Source organism: Equus quagga, chromosome 22 (assembly GCF_021613505.1).
Source record: "Equus quagga isolate Etosha38 chromosome 22, UCLA_HA_Equagga_1.0, whole genome shotgun sequence".
Classification (NCBI taxonomy): domain Eukaryota; kingdom Metazoa; phylum Chordata; class Mammalia; order Perissodactyla; family Equidae; genus Equus; species Equus quagga.
This window is the reverse complement of record NC_060288.1, coordinates 36,971,927-36,987,012: the sequence shown is the minus strand read 5'-3', so window position 1 is coordinate 36,987,012 and position 15,086 is coordinate 36,971,927. Positions and strand designations below refer to the sequence as shown.

The window sequence follows — 15,086 nt, the reverse complement described above, 5'->3', positions numbered from 1 at the left end:
TGTGTTTTTCATCTCAAACTTCACAAGATTAAATTCAGTCCAAAGACAACTGACAACTAATATGAGAGTAATTTAAATATTTCTTCAGTGTTGGAGGTTAAATTTTGGAGGTTAAAATGACTTTTTTCCTCTTCCAAGACATGGCTGGCTTTTTATGCTGGAAACTCGGCAGTTAAAATTAATTTGTTCCGAATGAAATGCTGCGTCTGAGCTGTGCTGGCGTTGCAGGGCACGTGTCAGATTCATGCAAACCAGAGGGATTCCCCACGCAGCACGCTTTGAGGTCCCCTGGTCTCCCCTCCCTGGGAACCCCCCAGCCGCCTCCGTGATGTTCCCAGACCCTCACCCAGGAACCTACACCACCCCCCCCGCCCCCTCCCAGCAGAGCCCCCGCTGGCTCGTCTCCTAGTTGAGTCTTGAAAGAAAGAGCTGAACAGCAGATCACTGTTGGCCCTCAGCTATGAGTGAAGGGCTGGGCTTCCTTCCTCATGATTTTAAAAGAGTTCTTTCCATCCCAGCGGACCTGTGATTGGCACCTCCTTCCCTCTCGGGGTCACACCCCCACCCCCAGTGCCAGCCCCCCACTTCGACATGCATTCTTACTGCTTTATTTTTCCTTGTAAGTTCTTGTTTTCTTAGGTAAGGTCTGTTAAACATTAGTGTTAAATTGTTTTAAAAAACTGCTTTTTAAGACTTTAAGTTGTGTATGAATAAGGCTTTACCGTTGTGTAGTGCTGGGTACGTGATTTTTAAAGGATTTAAATGTGATTTAAAAAAAGTCAAGGGCCGGCCCGGTAGCATAGTGGTAAAGTTTGTATGCTCTGCTTCAGTGGCCCAGGGTTCACAGGTTTGGATCCCGGGTGCGTGGACCCACACACCACTCATCAAGCCATGCTGTGGAGACGTCCCACGTACAAAGTAGAGGAGGATGGGCACAGACGTTAGCTCAGGGCCAGTCTTCCTGAAGCAAAAAGAGGAAGATTGGCAACAGATGTTAGTTCAGGGCCAATCTTCCTCACCAAAACAATAAAAATAAAACCTGTGTTCTTGTTAGTAAAAGACAAATAACCTAATTAAGTATGTTGAAAAGGAAAAGGGGGCTCTGTTAGCAGACCATTTAAAGATGATTTGACTCTTTTAAGCATGTTGGATCTCACATGAAAATCAGTTCTTGTCGCTGCCCTTAGCGTCAGGGTTCTCAGTGTTGTGGGAGCATCCGTGCCTTCATTGTCTCCCCTCCTAAACCCTGATTCAGATCGGAAGCTGCACCAGTCAAATGGGTCAGATTGCCATCGTCTCCTTTCAAAACTCCAACCCCAAAGTCATCGAGTGCTTCAACGTGGAGTCTCGCATCCTGTGTATGGTCTACATTCCCGCGGAGGAGAGGCACCGGGAGCCCGGCACGGCCTCGGAGCCCGAGAGCGTGGCCGTGAGGGCGTCCGCTGTTCCTACCATCTGCTTGGGGACGGAAGAAGGGAGGTAGGGTCCACTCAGTCTGATACAGACGGTCACCGTCCGCCGTTGCGTCGCGAGCACAGCCATGAGGGGCCGGGATGGACAGAGTCCCTTAGCTCAGCCTGTTGGGAATTTCGTGATACAAGTGGAAATTGCTAGGGTCGTGGCACCCGAAAGAGCCAGTGACTGAGGCCCGTGGCGATGAGTCTAGGGAGCTCCCACAGCGACGTGCTCGCTCCTAAGGGGAGCAGTCTCAGTCCCACCAGCCCGTTGGCCACTGACGCTGTTCATTCTTATTCACGCTTTTAAAGCACGTCACGCCGTGTGCTGTGGGATGAGTCAGAGCCGTGTTCTCTGTTATGATCATGTTGAACATCGACACTGTTTAGAGGAAAGTTAAAGTAATTTTCCTCATGTGAAGTTCCAGGATCTGTAGGAAGGGCTATTTTTTAACTGCCCGGAATTTCCCTTTTAAAATAAAAGATCCAACTGGTAGCAGTCTTTAAAGCATAGCCCAGGGTTTCTAGAAGGAGTGGGAGGCTTCCGAGGGACAGGGAGGCATCCGGTGAAACGTTGACGTGTTCGTGTCAATAGGCGCCCTCGCTCTTTCCATGGCAAGCAAATGTATTCATTAGCTTTTATTTCTCTTTTGAAGCATTTCCATTTACAAAAGCAGTCAGGGCTCCAAGAAAGTGCGACTCCAGCACTTCTTCACTCCCGAGAAGTCCACCGTCCTGAGCCTGGCCTGCAGCCCCCAGAGTCTGTACGCCGGCCTCGTCAACGGGACCGTGGCCATCTACGCCAAAGCCGAAGGTAATTGTGTCCCGCTGGCCGTCCACACATCAGGCTGCATTGCTGGTTCCAGGGGGCTGGACTCTGGCCTGAGCCACCCCCTTTCAGTCTCACGACCCCGTTAGCGTTGTTCACCCCTGGCCCCGAGGTACATAGAACTTTCTCGTTCCCAAAAGGGTGATGGGGAAACAGAATGCTACCAGCTAAACACACAGCAAGTTGTTTCAAAGGTCCATCTGCCAGCTGAGTCCTCCGCCTTCCGCAGAGCCATGACTTGAGTGCGAATCCTTCTTGTTAAGTACGACTCTGTCCCTTCACGCTGTCCCTGTCCTCACTGAGAGCAGGAAAGATTTCTCTTCTTGGGTGAGAGAATTGCAGGCTCCCTCAGTGTTGTGCTGTCACCCATCTTCGCCAGCCCAAGGACCAGAGACGCTGGATGTTCTGGCCATCGTCCCTCCTCCTCAGGCTCCTCCCTCGTCCGCCCCTCCCTGGCTTCTTCCTTCTCTCCGTTCCTTTGTGTCGCAGACTTCACTCAAAGTTCTAGTGGGTTCCAGCGGCCCAAAGAGGAGGATGGCTCAAGTCTGCAGCCCTTCGGCTGTGCCTCCCCAGGCGAGCTGGCGTCCCTTCTCCTGGTGAGCCAAGGGCATACCCAGTTCTGTCCAGCTGATCCTCACACAGCTCCCCAGGGTGGAGGCCGGTGGCTGTCCCAGTGCCCTGCCTGCATCCCACCCCAGCTACTGGAGCGTGTGTGTGACTTGTGGCAGCTCTGCTTCATGGAAACTGGTTTCAAACTGAGTTTCTTTCTTGCCTTCTCGATGGCGGGCCGGTCTCCCTCCCTGCTTGTCTTTTGTTCAGCGGTTGGACCAAAAGTGCTGGATTCACAGCTGGGGTCCAAGCTTGTCCTTCTGGGCAGCTCCCTAAGAGATCTCATCCAGCCTCGGCTCTTAAACGTCCTGTCTCGGTCACCTTGGCCAGCTGTGAAATGCCACAGATGAGGGGCTCGCCCAAAAGGCATCCTCGCACTTCTGGAGGCCGAGGCCCCAAGATCAGGGTGCCAGTGGAGTCACTTCCTGGTGAGGACCTGCTCCCTGGCTTGTGGATGGCCACCTTCTCCCTGTGTGCTCGTGTGACAGAGAGGGAGAAAGAGAGAGAGAGCACGCTCTGGTGTCTTCCTCTTCTTATAAGGGTGCTGGTTCCATCATAGGGCCCCCCCCTCAGGACTTCATCTAACCTTTATTATCTGCCACTGGCCCGCCTCCTGATGCCTTCCCGTTGGGGATTAGGGCTTCAGCCTGTGAATCTGGGGAGACACAAGTCAGTCCATAGCAGACCATGACCCCCGAATTCACATAGCTGGCCATGACTTCACCCTCATCCTCTGGGCTCACACATCCAACAGCCGTTTTGGTATCTCCACCTGAATATCTTAGAAGCCCAGTGCTGCCATTTCCAGTCCAATACGGAGGGTTTTCTCTCCACCGCAAGCTGCTCTCCACACCATCCTCTCCCATCTCAGTCACTGACCATTGCGCCCACTGGGCCTCCTGGATCCCTGTCTTTAACTGCTCCGCCTGCCCCTCCCACACTCCATCCACCAGCAGGTTCCTGTGCACTTCTCCAGAACAGGTCCCCGTCACTCCCCTCTCCGTCGCTAACACCCTGGTCCCTGGCCGAGCGTGCACAGAGTGACATTCCAGTTCCTGCCCCCATCTCAGCATTTCCTATGGCACCCGCCCACCCTCCAGACCCTCCTGCCCCTCCTCCCAAGTTATGTGCATTTCTTCCAGTGCTATGAACTTATTCAGGGTTTATTTGTATTTAATTTGGGGGAGTTAAACTTTTTTTTCCAGCTTTATTGAGATGTAATTGACCTGTAACATTGGGCAGGTTTAAGGTGTGCAGAGTATTGATTCGATGTGTTTATTTATACACTGCAGTGTGATTGCCACAGTGGTGTTAGCCAACACCTCCATCCCCTCACGTAATTACCGTTCCTGTTTGGTGGTGAGAACATTTAAGATCTGTTCTCTTAGCGACTTTCAAGTATACAATCAAGTATTGTTAACTATCGTCGCCATGCTGTGCCTTAGACCCCAGAACTTACTCATTTTATAACTGAAACTTTATGCTTTTTGACCAGCATCTCCCCGTTTCCCCCACTCGCAGCCCCTGACAACCCCCGTTCTACTCTCTGCTCCTATGAATTTGGCTTTTGTAGATTCCACATGTAAGTGAAATCATACAGTATTTGTATTTCTCTGTCCAACTTCTTTCACTAACCTTGATGTTCTCAAGGTCCATCCATGCAGTTGGCAAGGTTTCCTTCTTTCTCATGGCTGAATAATATTCCATTGTACCTAATACCACATTTTCTTCATCCATCATGCATTGATGGACACTTAGGGTCTTTTCATATCTTGGCTGTTGTGAATAATGCTGCAATGAACATGGGGTGCAGATTATCTTTTCAAGTCAGTGTTTTTGTTTCCTTTGGATAAATACCCAGAAGTGGAATTGCTGGGTCATGTGGTATTTCTATTTTTAATTTTTTGAGGAACCTCCATCCTATTTTCTGTAGTGTCTGTACCAGTTTACATTCCCACCAACAGTGCACAGGGTTCCCTAGTCTCCACATCCTCACCAGCACTTGTTATCTCTCGTCTTTTTGGTAATAGCCATTCTAACAGGTGTGAGCTGGTCTCTCATTGTGGTTTTGATTTGCATTTCCCTGGTGAGTATGGTGTTGAGCATCTTTTCATGTGCCTGTTGGCCACCTGTATGTCTTCTTTGGAGAAGGGTCTATCTGCTGTCGCTTTGTTCTTGGAGGAGGAGGACATGGCTGGCTGGAGACCGTGGCCCTTCCACAGGGAGAATGACTGCTGCTCAGCCACACACTGTTGCAGGTCTTTGACGTTTTAGGGAGTTGGAAATCTGGAATTCTGTGGGAAATTTCCAGATTTTTAGTTGTGGCCCAAATGTAATTAGCATGTGTTTGGGGCTGGCCTGTTTGAGAACTCAGGCCTGGCGTGAAAACCCCAGAAGTTATCTCGAGACAGGTGGTCTGTGGCTCCAATTCACATACATGTCCTCGTGACCCGTGTTGCACTCTTCACACCTTCCCGATTTGGTTGGGAGCACACAAGTGCACGGAATGCATAGAAAGAACAACCCCAGTGGTTGGAAAACAAAGTTCAGTTGTTGGAAGTTAATTCTTAACCGAAATAACATGTCTGAAGCAAATTATCCCGCCCTTGGTCTTTGTGTTGTTGCTTCAGAGGGGTCGTCAGTACCGGTATGACGGTGGACGGCTGTCCAGGGACAGGAACCCCAGGAGATAGATGAGGCAGGACCAGGCTTCAGGAACCCGCACGCACAGCCCCACAGGAGTTCCTGAGTCCTCTGAACCTCTCTCTCCCCATCCAAAGTGGAGCTTGCAGGGCCTCAAAGGGTTGTGAGGCCCAAATGAGAAGGCCGTGCATGCGTGCATGTGCACAGGTGTGTGCGCCTGTGTGTGCGCACGTGTTTGTTTGCACGTGTGTTTGAGCACACAATGATACACTGGTGTGTGTGCCTGTGTGTGCGCACGTGTGTGTTTGCACGTGTGTTTGAGCACACAATGATACACTGGTGTGTGCGCCTGTGTGTGCGCACGTGTGTGTTTGCACGTGTGTTTGAGCACACAGTGATACACAGGTGTGTGCGCCTGTGTGTGCGCACGTGTTTGTTTGCACGTGTGTTTGAGCACACAGTGATACACTGGTGTGTGCGCCTGTGTGTGCGCACATGTTTGTTTGCACGTGTGTTTGAGCACACAATGATACACTGGTTCCAGAGCCGATTTTACAAATGAAAGCAGGTCAGTGTCCACTGGGCTAGTAATTGTCCTGCTGCATCTTTTAGCCTAATTGCAACATCAAGGCATTTCCATGAAAGTTGAATTATCAGTTACAAGCGTGCCAGGAAATTCAGGACGTGCGTACTTGCCTCTCATGTCAGCTCAGCTCAGTCCAGACAGATGCTCAAGAGCAGGTTTTGTGCTAAAAGGTCCGCACTTCACATCCAGACGAAGAAGAACTCAGTGTGGAACCACGGCCTCGCTCTCGTCCTGGAGCAAAGCATTTTTCTTTGATTACAACTCAAGGGTGTTATCAGATTAACGGCTTAGATGGGTTTTTAGGCATGACAGCTTAATTATGGTTAGTTTGAAAACTGAAGAATTTATTTTAATTATTCACAGGATAATTACGTCGGCCACATTTAAACCGTGTGTTAAACTTGCTTTAAATAATTTTTTATTGCTATCCACGTTGTCTTATAAAGCATGACAGACCTCATCAGTAGATCTTTGAAAATATTTTCCAACCAAAATATTTTATCACTCCCTGCGCTTCAGGAATGGGGCAAGTTCGTCAAAACAGGGTGCCTTCTACCTCGATTTTGATTGTTTTTTTTAATTAAGCAAAGATATGGTGTCTTGTAAAATGGTATGTATCAAGGGATATTTTAAACTGAGAGCAGGTAATGGAGAAATTTAAACATTTGCATTTATTATTGTTTATTAATATTTAAGTAATTCTATATTAAATATATATGTTGAATTATAATTAATATGTAAGTAATTATGTTAATTATATATTATTATTGCATTATATAAATTAGTTTGGATGCAGTTCCTTTTAATGATGACTGAATCATTTTATACATTATTAGAAATAATAGTATGTATTGAACACCTATCTGCCAGGTACTGTGCTGAGATTTATAATTGCATTATCACATTTTAAATTCTCACAACAACCTTTGAGGCAAGTGGCAATGTTGTCCCCATTTTACGGAGAAGAAAACTGAGACTTGGGTGCATAATTTGTCCAGAAGGCATCCCAGGTATCAGGGCCGGGATCAGAACGGAGGCCTGCGGACCCCGGTGGCCGAGCTTAGCCGCCATGTTAGATTGCTTTATGGAAATGGTGCAGACTCTTGGAACTCCAGACACGCCCAGAGTGAAGCGTGAGCATCTAGGTTACAGATGATGTTTTAGGGGTGGTTCTGTTATTTCAGATCATCTGTGATCCTTTCCCCCTGTCCCTGTGCACAGATAACTGAATTTGAATGAACTTAAATGTTTTCTTTTAAGATGGGTCCTGGAATTCCGAACCTCAAAAAGTGATCAAATTAGGCGTCCTGCCAGTTAGAAGTCTGCTGCTGATGGAGGACACGTTGTGGGCGGCTTCCGGAGGCCAAGTGTTTGTCATCAGCGTGGAGACTCACACAATAGAGGTGAGTCATTTCAGTGACTGCACGGTGCAGAGAGGTGTGTTTCAGAACTAGCCCCACTGCCGATGATGCTGGAGGTCAGACAGAGCCTCTCACACAAGAAGACCCTGGCCGCCCCTTGCCCGTGGCCCTGTGTTGAAAGAAAATCCCTCTTGGATTTGGCTCACAAAGATAGGATTAACTGGAAAATGAAATTAACTGTTTTTTAGCCACTAATCCATGGAGCACTTGTTCATTGTTTACCTGCTAATTAATGCGAACACATCACTTTAAAAAATGTGTTCAGTAGGAACATAATACAAGCTTCGAGGACATATGGAAAATCAGCGTTGATGGATTTCCAGTGCGATAAATGGATAATTCAATAAAGGATAGTGAGATGGCTGACTAGCCATTTGGAAAAAACAGCTGTATCTGAGGCCCCAACTCTCCACCCTCCTAAACGTTCCCTATGGGGGTGATGTTAGAGCACAAACAAAACCATAAACTTACGATAAAGGCAGCTCCATATTTTCATTATTTACAGCGGGGGAGACTTTCCAAGCACGTCCCATATCTAGAAGTCACCATAATAAAGAAAATGATAAATTTGGTAAAGTTTTAGAACGTTTTTTCACATCTAATACGTGTGTGTGTGTGTGTGTCAAAATTTTTGCAAATGAAAAATTGGGGACATTTGCTGCATCTACAACCAAGAGTTAATGTTCTTAAGATAAAGAGAATTCTTACTAAAGTTTAAGAAAAATAAACCAAGCTAATAGAAAATGTTCAAAGGACCTGAACAGGCAGCTCACAGAAAAAGAAATAGACAATATGCTCATAAATACGCATATGTGCATATGTATATATATGGGTATATATGTGTGACACACACACCTTTGTCTCACTAATACCTGAAAGTTGCTTATTCAAACAAGGGACCGTTTTTCAGACTGGCATGTTCAGTACTGTCCAGCGTTGGCAAGTGTGGGCACGGGGCTCCAGGATTCGACCTGGAAGCATGCCTCAGGGCGGCTTTTCTAGAATGCAATCCCGCATACCGATCGGCATTCAGAGAGCTCGGCACCTTTTCCCGGCAAAGCCGACGCCAGACGTTCACCCTGCAGATAGGCTTGCTCGAGCACACACGAGGACACGCAGTGCAGTGTTGTTCCATCTCACAGATCTGTAGCAACATGGGAACACCTATCCGTGGGGGGACGTGGTTACATAATAGCGACTCTGCAACAGGGAAAGAGAAGGAGTGTGGCGGCGATGGGAGGCGGGTCGCCAAAGGAGAAAGGCGCAGTGTGAACGTCCGTGTACCCAGGGCTCCTGCAGCTCCCGGGAAGCACCGTGCATGTTAACTCTTGTTGATAATTGTGTAACATGCACGTGTATATGTACTTGCAGTGGTACAAAAATTTCTTAAAAGCTGTCACTTCCAAGCCGGGGAGGAGGGATGGGAAGGAGAGAGAATTTTGCTTTTCCTTGCACCTTTCCACTTTTTCAGCCGTGTCAGGCATCCCTTTTATCCTTAGACAGTTGCTCCTACCTAAGTGTTTCCAGTCTGTTCATCCCGTCTCTTACCTCTGCTCTTCCCTAAGGAAACTCCACAGCACACGTATTTTTTCAGCCACCTCGTGAGTAAAAGTTCTTTGGACCCTCCCAGGAAAGGTGCTAGAAAGAGAAGTGTGTTCAGGCGGGTACCAGCACGTCCGTGAGGGCTCCGGGCACGTCCCACGACTGCTCTGAATGTCTGCAGATTCAGGGAGAAACGTGAGTCGTTGTGGCCTTGTGAAAATACCCATCTAGATGCTCCTTCAGGGGGATTGTCTGTTCAGTGAGGTGGGACTTGAAACCATTTTGCTAATGTTTCGTGAGACACATTTTAAGACTCTCACAAAACCTGCTTCAGGATTTATTTTTTGGCATGTTCTGTAATCTCAGAAAGGGGAACACCAGCTGCCAATACCGAGAGGTCCTCTATGTCACAGCGTGGGCTGACCGTGGTCAGGGTAACAGGGAGTCCCAGATGTGGGTGGGTGCAGTCTGAGACCGGAAGACACCCTGCCTGAGGGTGGCCTCAGAAAGCAGGACCTCCCGAGGAACCACGAGGTCCCACACGTGGGGCACAGGTGCAGCCAGGAACTGGGTCCTGGACGGGCTCCGGGTCTATGCTCTTTCTGTTGGACCATAAATAGGTTTTCTTTTCTTTTTAAGTATGCTTTTTGGTGAGGAAGATTGGCCCTGAGCTGCCACAGTATGGCTTGATAAGCGGTGTGTAGGTCCGTGCTCAGGATCCAAACAGTGATCCCCAGGCCGCTGAAGTAGAACTTGCTAACTTAACCACTACCCCGCCAGGTCGGCCCTACAAATAGCTATTCTCTCTGTGTTTTGTTTTTGACGTCACCTCCCCAGGCTCCTGCCCCCTGAAGCTGACAGCAAGTCAGCTGGACAGTGGGTCTGGCCACCCGGACAGTTGGTGGGAGGAGAGGAAACTGGACTCTGATGTCAAGAAGAAGAGGCAGGATAGAAACACTTTAAGTTATTTTTGCCCAGGATTTGTATAGTACCTTTCTGTTTGTGCTTCTGTCCATCTGACACTTTTTATTTCACGCACCTTAGGGTGAGAAACCTTTGGGCCAGCCTGGAGCAAACTGTCACCAAGGCCGCTGTGCACACTTTCTTAGGTGCTGCAAGGAGCTTCCTGGGTTTTCTCTGTCCTTGCACACCGTCAGTGTCATCTCAATTATGTATTAAGAGTCGGAGATCAAGTCCTAACTCAGCCATATATGCGAGCTGATCTCTGGTAACCCACTGGGCCCCAGTTATCTGATTTGTAAGTTGGCGATAAACCTTCTTTCTCAGGCTGTTTTTTGGGCAAAATGAGATGTAAAAGTACCCAGCAAAGAGCACTTCTATTATTATTAGAATGAATTTAATATACAAGAGCCAGAGATAATGTTTTATTATATTTGGGTTTCTTTTCATAGAGAAGAATAATATAATAACCTTTTTAAAAAACTTTTCTCTAAAAAGTGTATTAATTTTGCCATAAATTTATACCAGAAAGCTCCAATGACAGTTTCTGTAGCTGCCACCGAGTCACTTCTAGGCTAACATAACATTAAATTATGACCTTATCATAATCAAAATATTATTTCCACGTTTTCTGAAGAACTTATATGCTGTAAATCTTGAAGTCTCAGAAGTAATATTTGTGGATCCAAATAAAAGTCCTCTTTCTGTGCATTTTTAGTACCGAAATGAGTAAATGCGTTGATAGAGAGAGAAACAGAAACCTCCCTTCTGAAAGAATGCATTTGTCTTGTAGTTCCCGTTGCGCAGGGACCACAGCTGAGGTGTTGGCACAGCCCTCGAGATCTGAATTCACAGTGTGTCTGCCCCTAGTGGGGGGGAGGGGGCGTCTGCTGAAAGGGAAGTTCCAGATTGTTCCCCGTGTCCGTGTCGTAGGTGCAAGGTGCTTTGGGAAGAGAACGCTCAGAAGTGTAAATGTCTGCAGTGACTTCACTCTGGTGCAGGAGTTGTAGTGTCGGGGGTGGGGGGTGGGCGGGGCTGCAGGCCCAGCTCTGGCTCATAATTGCGCGGCGCTGGGCAGTCACCCAGAGATGCTGAACCCAGTTATCATGCCCAGAGGGCAGAGGTCAAACTCCCTGCCTTCCCAGCAGGTCAGGAAGGGCCGGTGAGGGGAAAGGCTGCAGATGCTAAGTTGCCACGTGATGGAAGTTCCACTGGAGCTTTTGGGTGGGGAAGGGCGTCTGTGTTCTTTGCCAGCTACGTGTGGCTTTCTCCCTTGGGTTTATTTAGTGCCTTTCTTTAAAAACATCTTAGAGTGTTAGAAACGCTTTTGCCTTTCTAAAAGTAATGTGACATTTAGGAACAGGCTGATTCTGGATTCCTGGCAGGTGTTGACTTCACAGGTCTGCTTCCTAGAGGCACGGATCTCACGGGGAGTTTCAGCTTAATTACCAGAGCCACTTGGAATGAAAGTCTGTCACTCCTTGCTCCGGGCTTGCTGCAATACCAGGGCTCCTGACTGGAGACAGGAGAAAGGAAAGAAAGAGAACAAAAAGAGTTTTTTTCTAACCCCCTCACACTGAAGGGAAAAACAGAAAGAGTGAAATGGATATTAAAGGTGACATAAGAGCAGAGTGGTTTTCTGAGTCGATGCATTTTTTTTCTGATAAGAATTAAATTCCTGTTGTTCTTCAGAAGGACGATCACAGGGCGCAGAGACGCAGGCCCAAGTGGCACACAGACGGGGTTCTTAAAGACACACACCTGTCTACGCCCTTTTTTCCGGAGACCTCAGTCACCCGATTTTAGGGCAGCGGGAGACTGGGAGACCTGGTTGCCCAAAGTTCCAATATTCAAACAGGAAACCAAGGGTCCTGGGAAAGTAGGAGATGCGCCCAGCATCACAGAGAGAAATTCTTATTCTTGTCATTCATCATCCAGCAGGAACGTGTCATCCATTTTCTAAGTACCAGACTCTGTACAAAAAAGGAGAAAAAAACTAACAGACTAGTTGGGGTGTCAGAAGAGGGGAGGAGGACACCAGCCTCCCAGGGCCGTTGGGGGTTTATGTGGGGTCAGGACAGGCTGCGTGACCTGCAGGGCCCCACGTTCAACAATTATTACGAATTTCCCAGAATTTGCAGCAGAGCATCCAGCCACGTGGGGGCCCTCTTAGTGCCGGCCCTGGGCACATGCACATGTCACACACCCATGAAGCCGGCCTGTCCAGGGCCCTCTGAGTGCCGGCCCCAGGCATGTGATCATGTCACACGCCCATGAAGCCAGCCTGTCCAGGGCCCTCTGAGTGCCGGCCCCAGGCCTATGATCATGTCACACGCCCATGAAGCCGGCCTGTCCAGGAGTAGTAGGAATTCGCTACAAGGAAAACATAGAACGTCTCAGAAGGAGTGATGTGTGTCAAGATACGAGAAAGCAGGTTCTTTGAGGAACTGCAAATGCTCCTCTTGACCCGAAATAGCCAGCGAGTCTGAGCGCCGGGCAGGAAGTGAGGTTGGCACAGGTGTGGTTGGAGGGAACCTCTTACCTAAGACAGAGGAGCTGGGGTCATCTCCTCAGTTCCTTGAGTTTTAGACTCTGTTCCTTTAAGTGCTCAGAGGCGGTCCCTCAGGGCCACCTCCCAGCTCAGAGGGCGTGTGGGCGGTGCTGGAGAGGTCCCGTGACCACCGCCGTGACCACCGCCGTGACCACCGCCGGCAACCGCGCTCGGCTCTCTTTCCAGGAGCACATTTGTGTGTAATTTTCTTCTGAGCGCCACCACGCTGTGTGCGATGGTGAGCCGTTGAAGGATTTTAAATAGGGAACAGATGTTAGGAAATTTGTACTCTCAGAAGATTATTTTGCCAGGAGTTTAAAGGGGGTTGAGATTGGAGACCAGAAGATGAATCGAGAAGGTTGTCCTGGCTCTCCATCAGGAAAAGGACAGCCTCCCAAGTGGAAAAGAGAGAGAAGGTTGGAAGGATTCACGAAGGAGACTTGCAGAATAAGGCGGTTCTGTAAAGAAAAACAACCCGTTGTTTCGATATGCAGAAGACACGTGAGCAGGTAGTTATGGAGGAATGCATCGACTTCGGCGACAGGAATGTTCACGTGCATTTTGGAAGCGCCAGTGAGGGGATCTGTGGCCTGACTGATGCAGTAGGTTAAGGAAGCTGAATGAACGAGAGCAGGTGAATAAATTAACTCCTTGAAGCAGTGAGAGGGTAGGAGGACCAGCAGCAGCATCTCCTGGGAACATTCCGGAAATGTTCATTCCAGGCCCCACCTCAGTCTCGCTGACTTAGAAACGGGGATTGCAGACCCGCAAACTATGTTTTTTGAGCATCCTTTCAGAGGAAGTTTTAGTGGTAACTGTGGAGTAGTCAACGGCCTGAAGGAGCGAAAGTAGCTTTGCCCTTTATTCTCGGGTAACAGAATTTCCCCAATGTGCAGACCTCTTTCCTTATTTTTTAACCTCTGTGGAAGTCTCCTTCCTCAGCCCCAGACAGCTTTCCGGTGAGCAGTCAGCACTTTGTCTGAACTGATGAAGGACCAGCTCTGATGGCGTCTGTGCTTAAACTGGGAGTGTTAGCTTTTCCCTCTTCGGGGACGTGGAGGCTGCAGGTCCATCCTGCAGAAGTGTGGCTGGCGGGTGGCCGGCCCCATTCCTTCCAGGCGTCCCCTCTTCTGCTGAATCTTTAACGGTTTGGGGTAAACGAGGCAGTGGGACCCTAGACTTGGCGGTGGGATTCCTCTGAGGGAAATCCGTACTGGTTTCCAAAAGATCAAAGTGGGAACTTTTTTCCCCAAGAAGCCCCACAGAAGGGAGGAGCTGTATGTGTCGCCTTGACGACAGTGGTGTGGGGCAGTCCAAACCACGTCTCCGGGCTGTGGGTCCCGCTCCCCGGCACGGGGTCTCCGGTGCAGCGGGCGGTGCGATGAGCACGGCCTGTGCCCATGCTCCCTGGTGCCCGCCTGCGCTCGGGCATTCCTCTCGTGGAAGTCTGTCAGCCCCCCGGGCGTGCGGTGCTGCTTCGAGTCTGACTCACAGACTCCCCGGGGGAAGGCATGGCTCTTTCACGATCTAACTAGAGGTCACAGTGACGTGCGTTTTTGGTACTGGGGAGAACTCTGCCTTGACGAGACCCCTGGAGTTTGACACCTGCTGCCCCCAAGTTACTCTAGAGGCACAAGGTGGTGCCTCACGGGGTCAAACCCAGGATCGCTAATTGAGAAGTTCTCGAGAGTGCACAGTGGGATTACTGAGGGCCTGGAAAACAGTGCTGCCTTTGAGACCCAGCCACATGAAATAAGAGAGACTCTGGGATGGGGCCTGAGTGCTGGCGTTTTTTAACATCCCACGTGATTTCCGTGTGTAGCCGGAGGGGAAAGCCGTTTGGTTAATCCTAAGACCGGTGGTCCTACCTTCACCCCCTTCCCGTGGAGCCTCAGCCTGCTGGCCTGCACACCTGTTAGGTGTGGGGCTGTTGACCGCCTTGACGGGCTCGCCTGTGGAGAGCAGGCTGCCCATGCAGGGTGGCCTGAGCAGTCCTCACCTGGCGTGCTCGTTGGCCGAGTATGTGGGAGGTGCAGGAGGAGGCACTCGCCAGGCGGTTGATGGGGAAGCTGTGCCACAGGTGGTTGTGGGAGCCGTGGGTGTGGACAAGCTTGTGCTGGGGGATGAGGCCTGACACAGTGGCATCTCGGGGTAAGGAGAGAGGTGAGCCCTTCTGAGCAGGAGCAGCTGAGGAGGCCAGAGGCCAGGAGAGCGCAGCGTCACAGGCACCGCCGGAGGAGCATCCTGGAGCCCAGTGCCCAAGCCCAGTCAGGAGGGTTCAGGAATATCCAGAGGCTGACCACGAGAAAGAGAAGACACCAGGTTCTGACATCAGGAGGGAGCCACAGGGTGCTCCTACCAGTCTTACGGAAATGAGAAGGATTATAAAAGAGTGCTGTGAACTGGTGGGTGCCAGCAAATTAGATAACTGAGATGAAATGGACGTATTCATAGGAAAGGCATGAACCACCAAGACTGAATCGTGAAGAAA

At 49.4% G+C, this 15,086-nt stretch overlaps 1 protein-coding gene across 6 annotated transcripts in view; it reads left to right on the top strand.

The window, feature by feature from the left end:
• The window catches only part of ARHGEF10 (Rho guanine nucleotide exchange factor 10), a 130,592-nt gene that overhangs the window by 97,392 nt on the left and 18,114 nt on the right, over positions 1-15,086 (top strand). For all 6 annotated transcript variants that reach the window (XM_046648440.1, XM_046648442.1, XM_046648443.1 and 3 more), the window contains 3 exons: positions 1,256-1,479; positions 2,111-2,268; positions 7,382-7,524. In XM_046648440.1, coding sequence (XP_046504396.1) covers positions 1,256-1,479; positions 2,111-2,268; positions 7,382-7,524 — 525 coding nt within the window. The remainder of the gene's footprint in view (positions 1-1,255; positions 1,480-2,110; positions 2,269-7,381; positions 7,525-15,086) is intronic.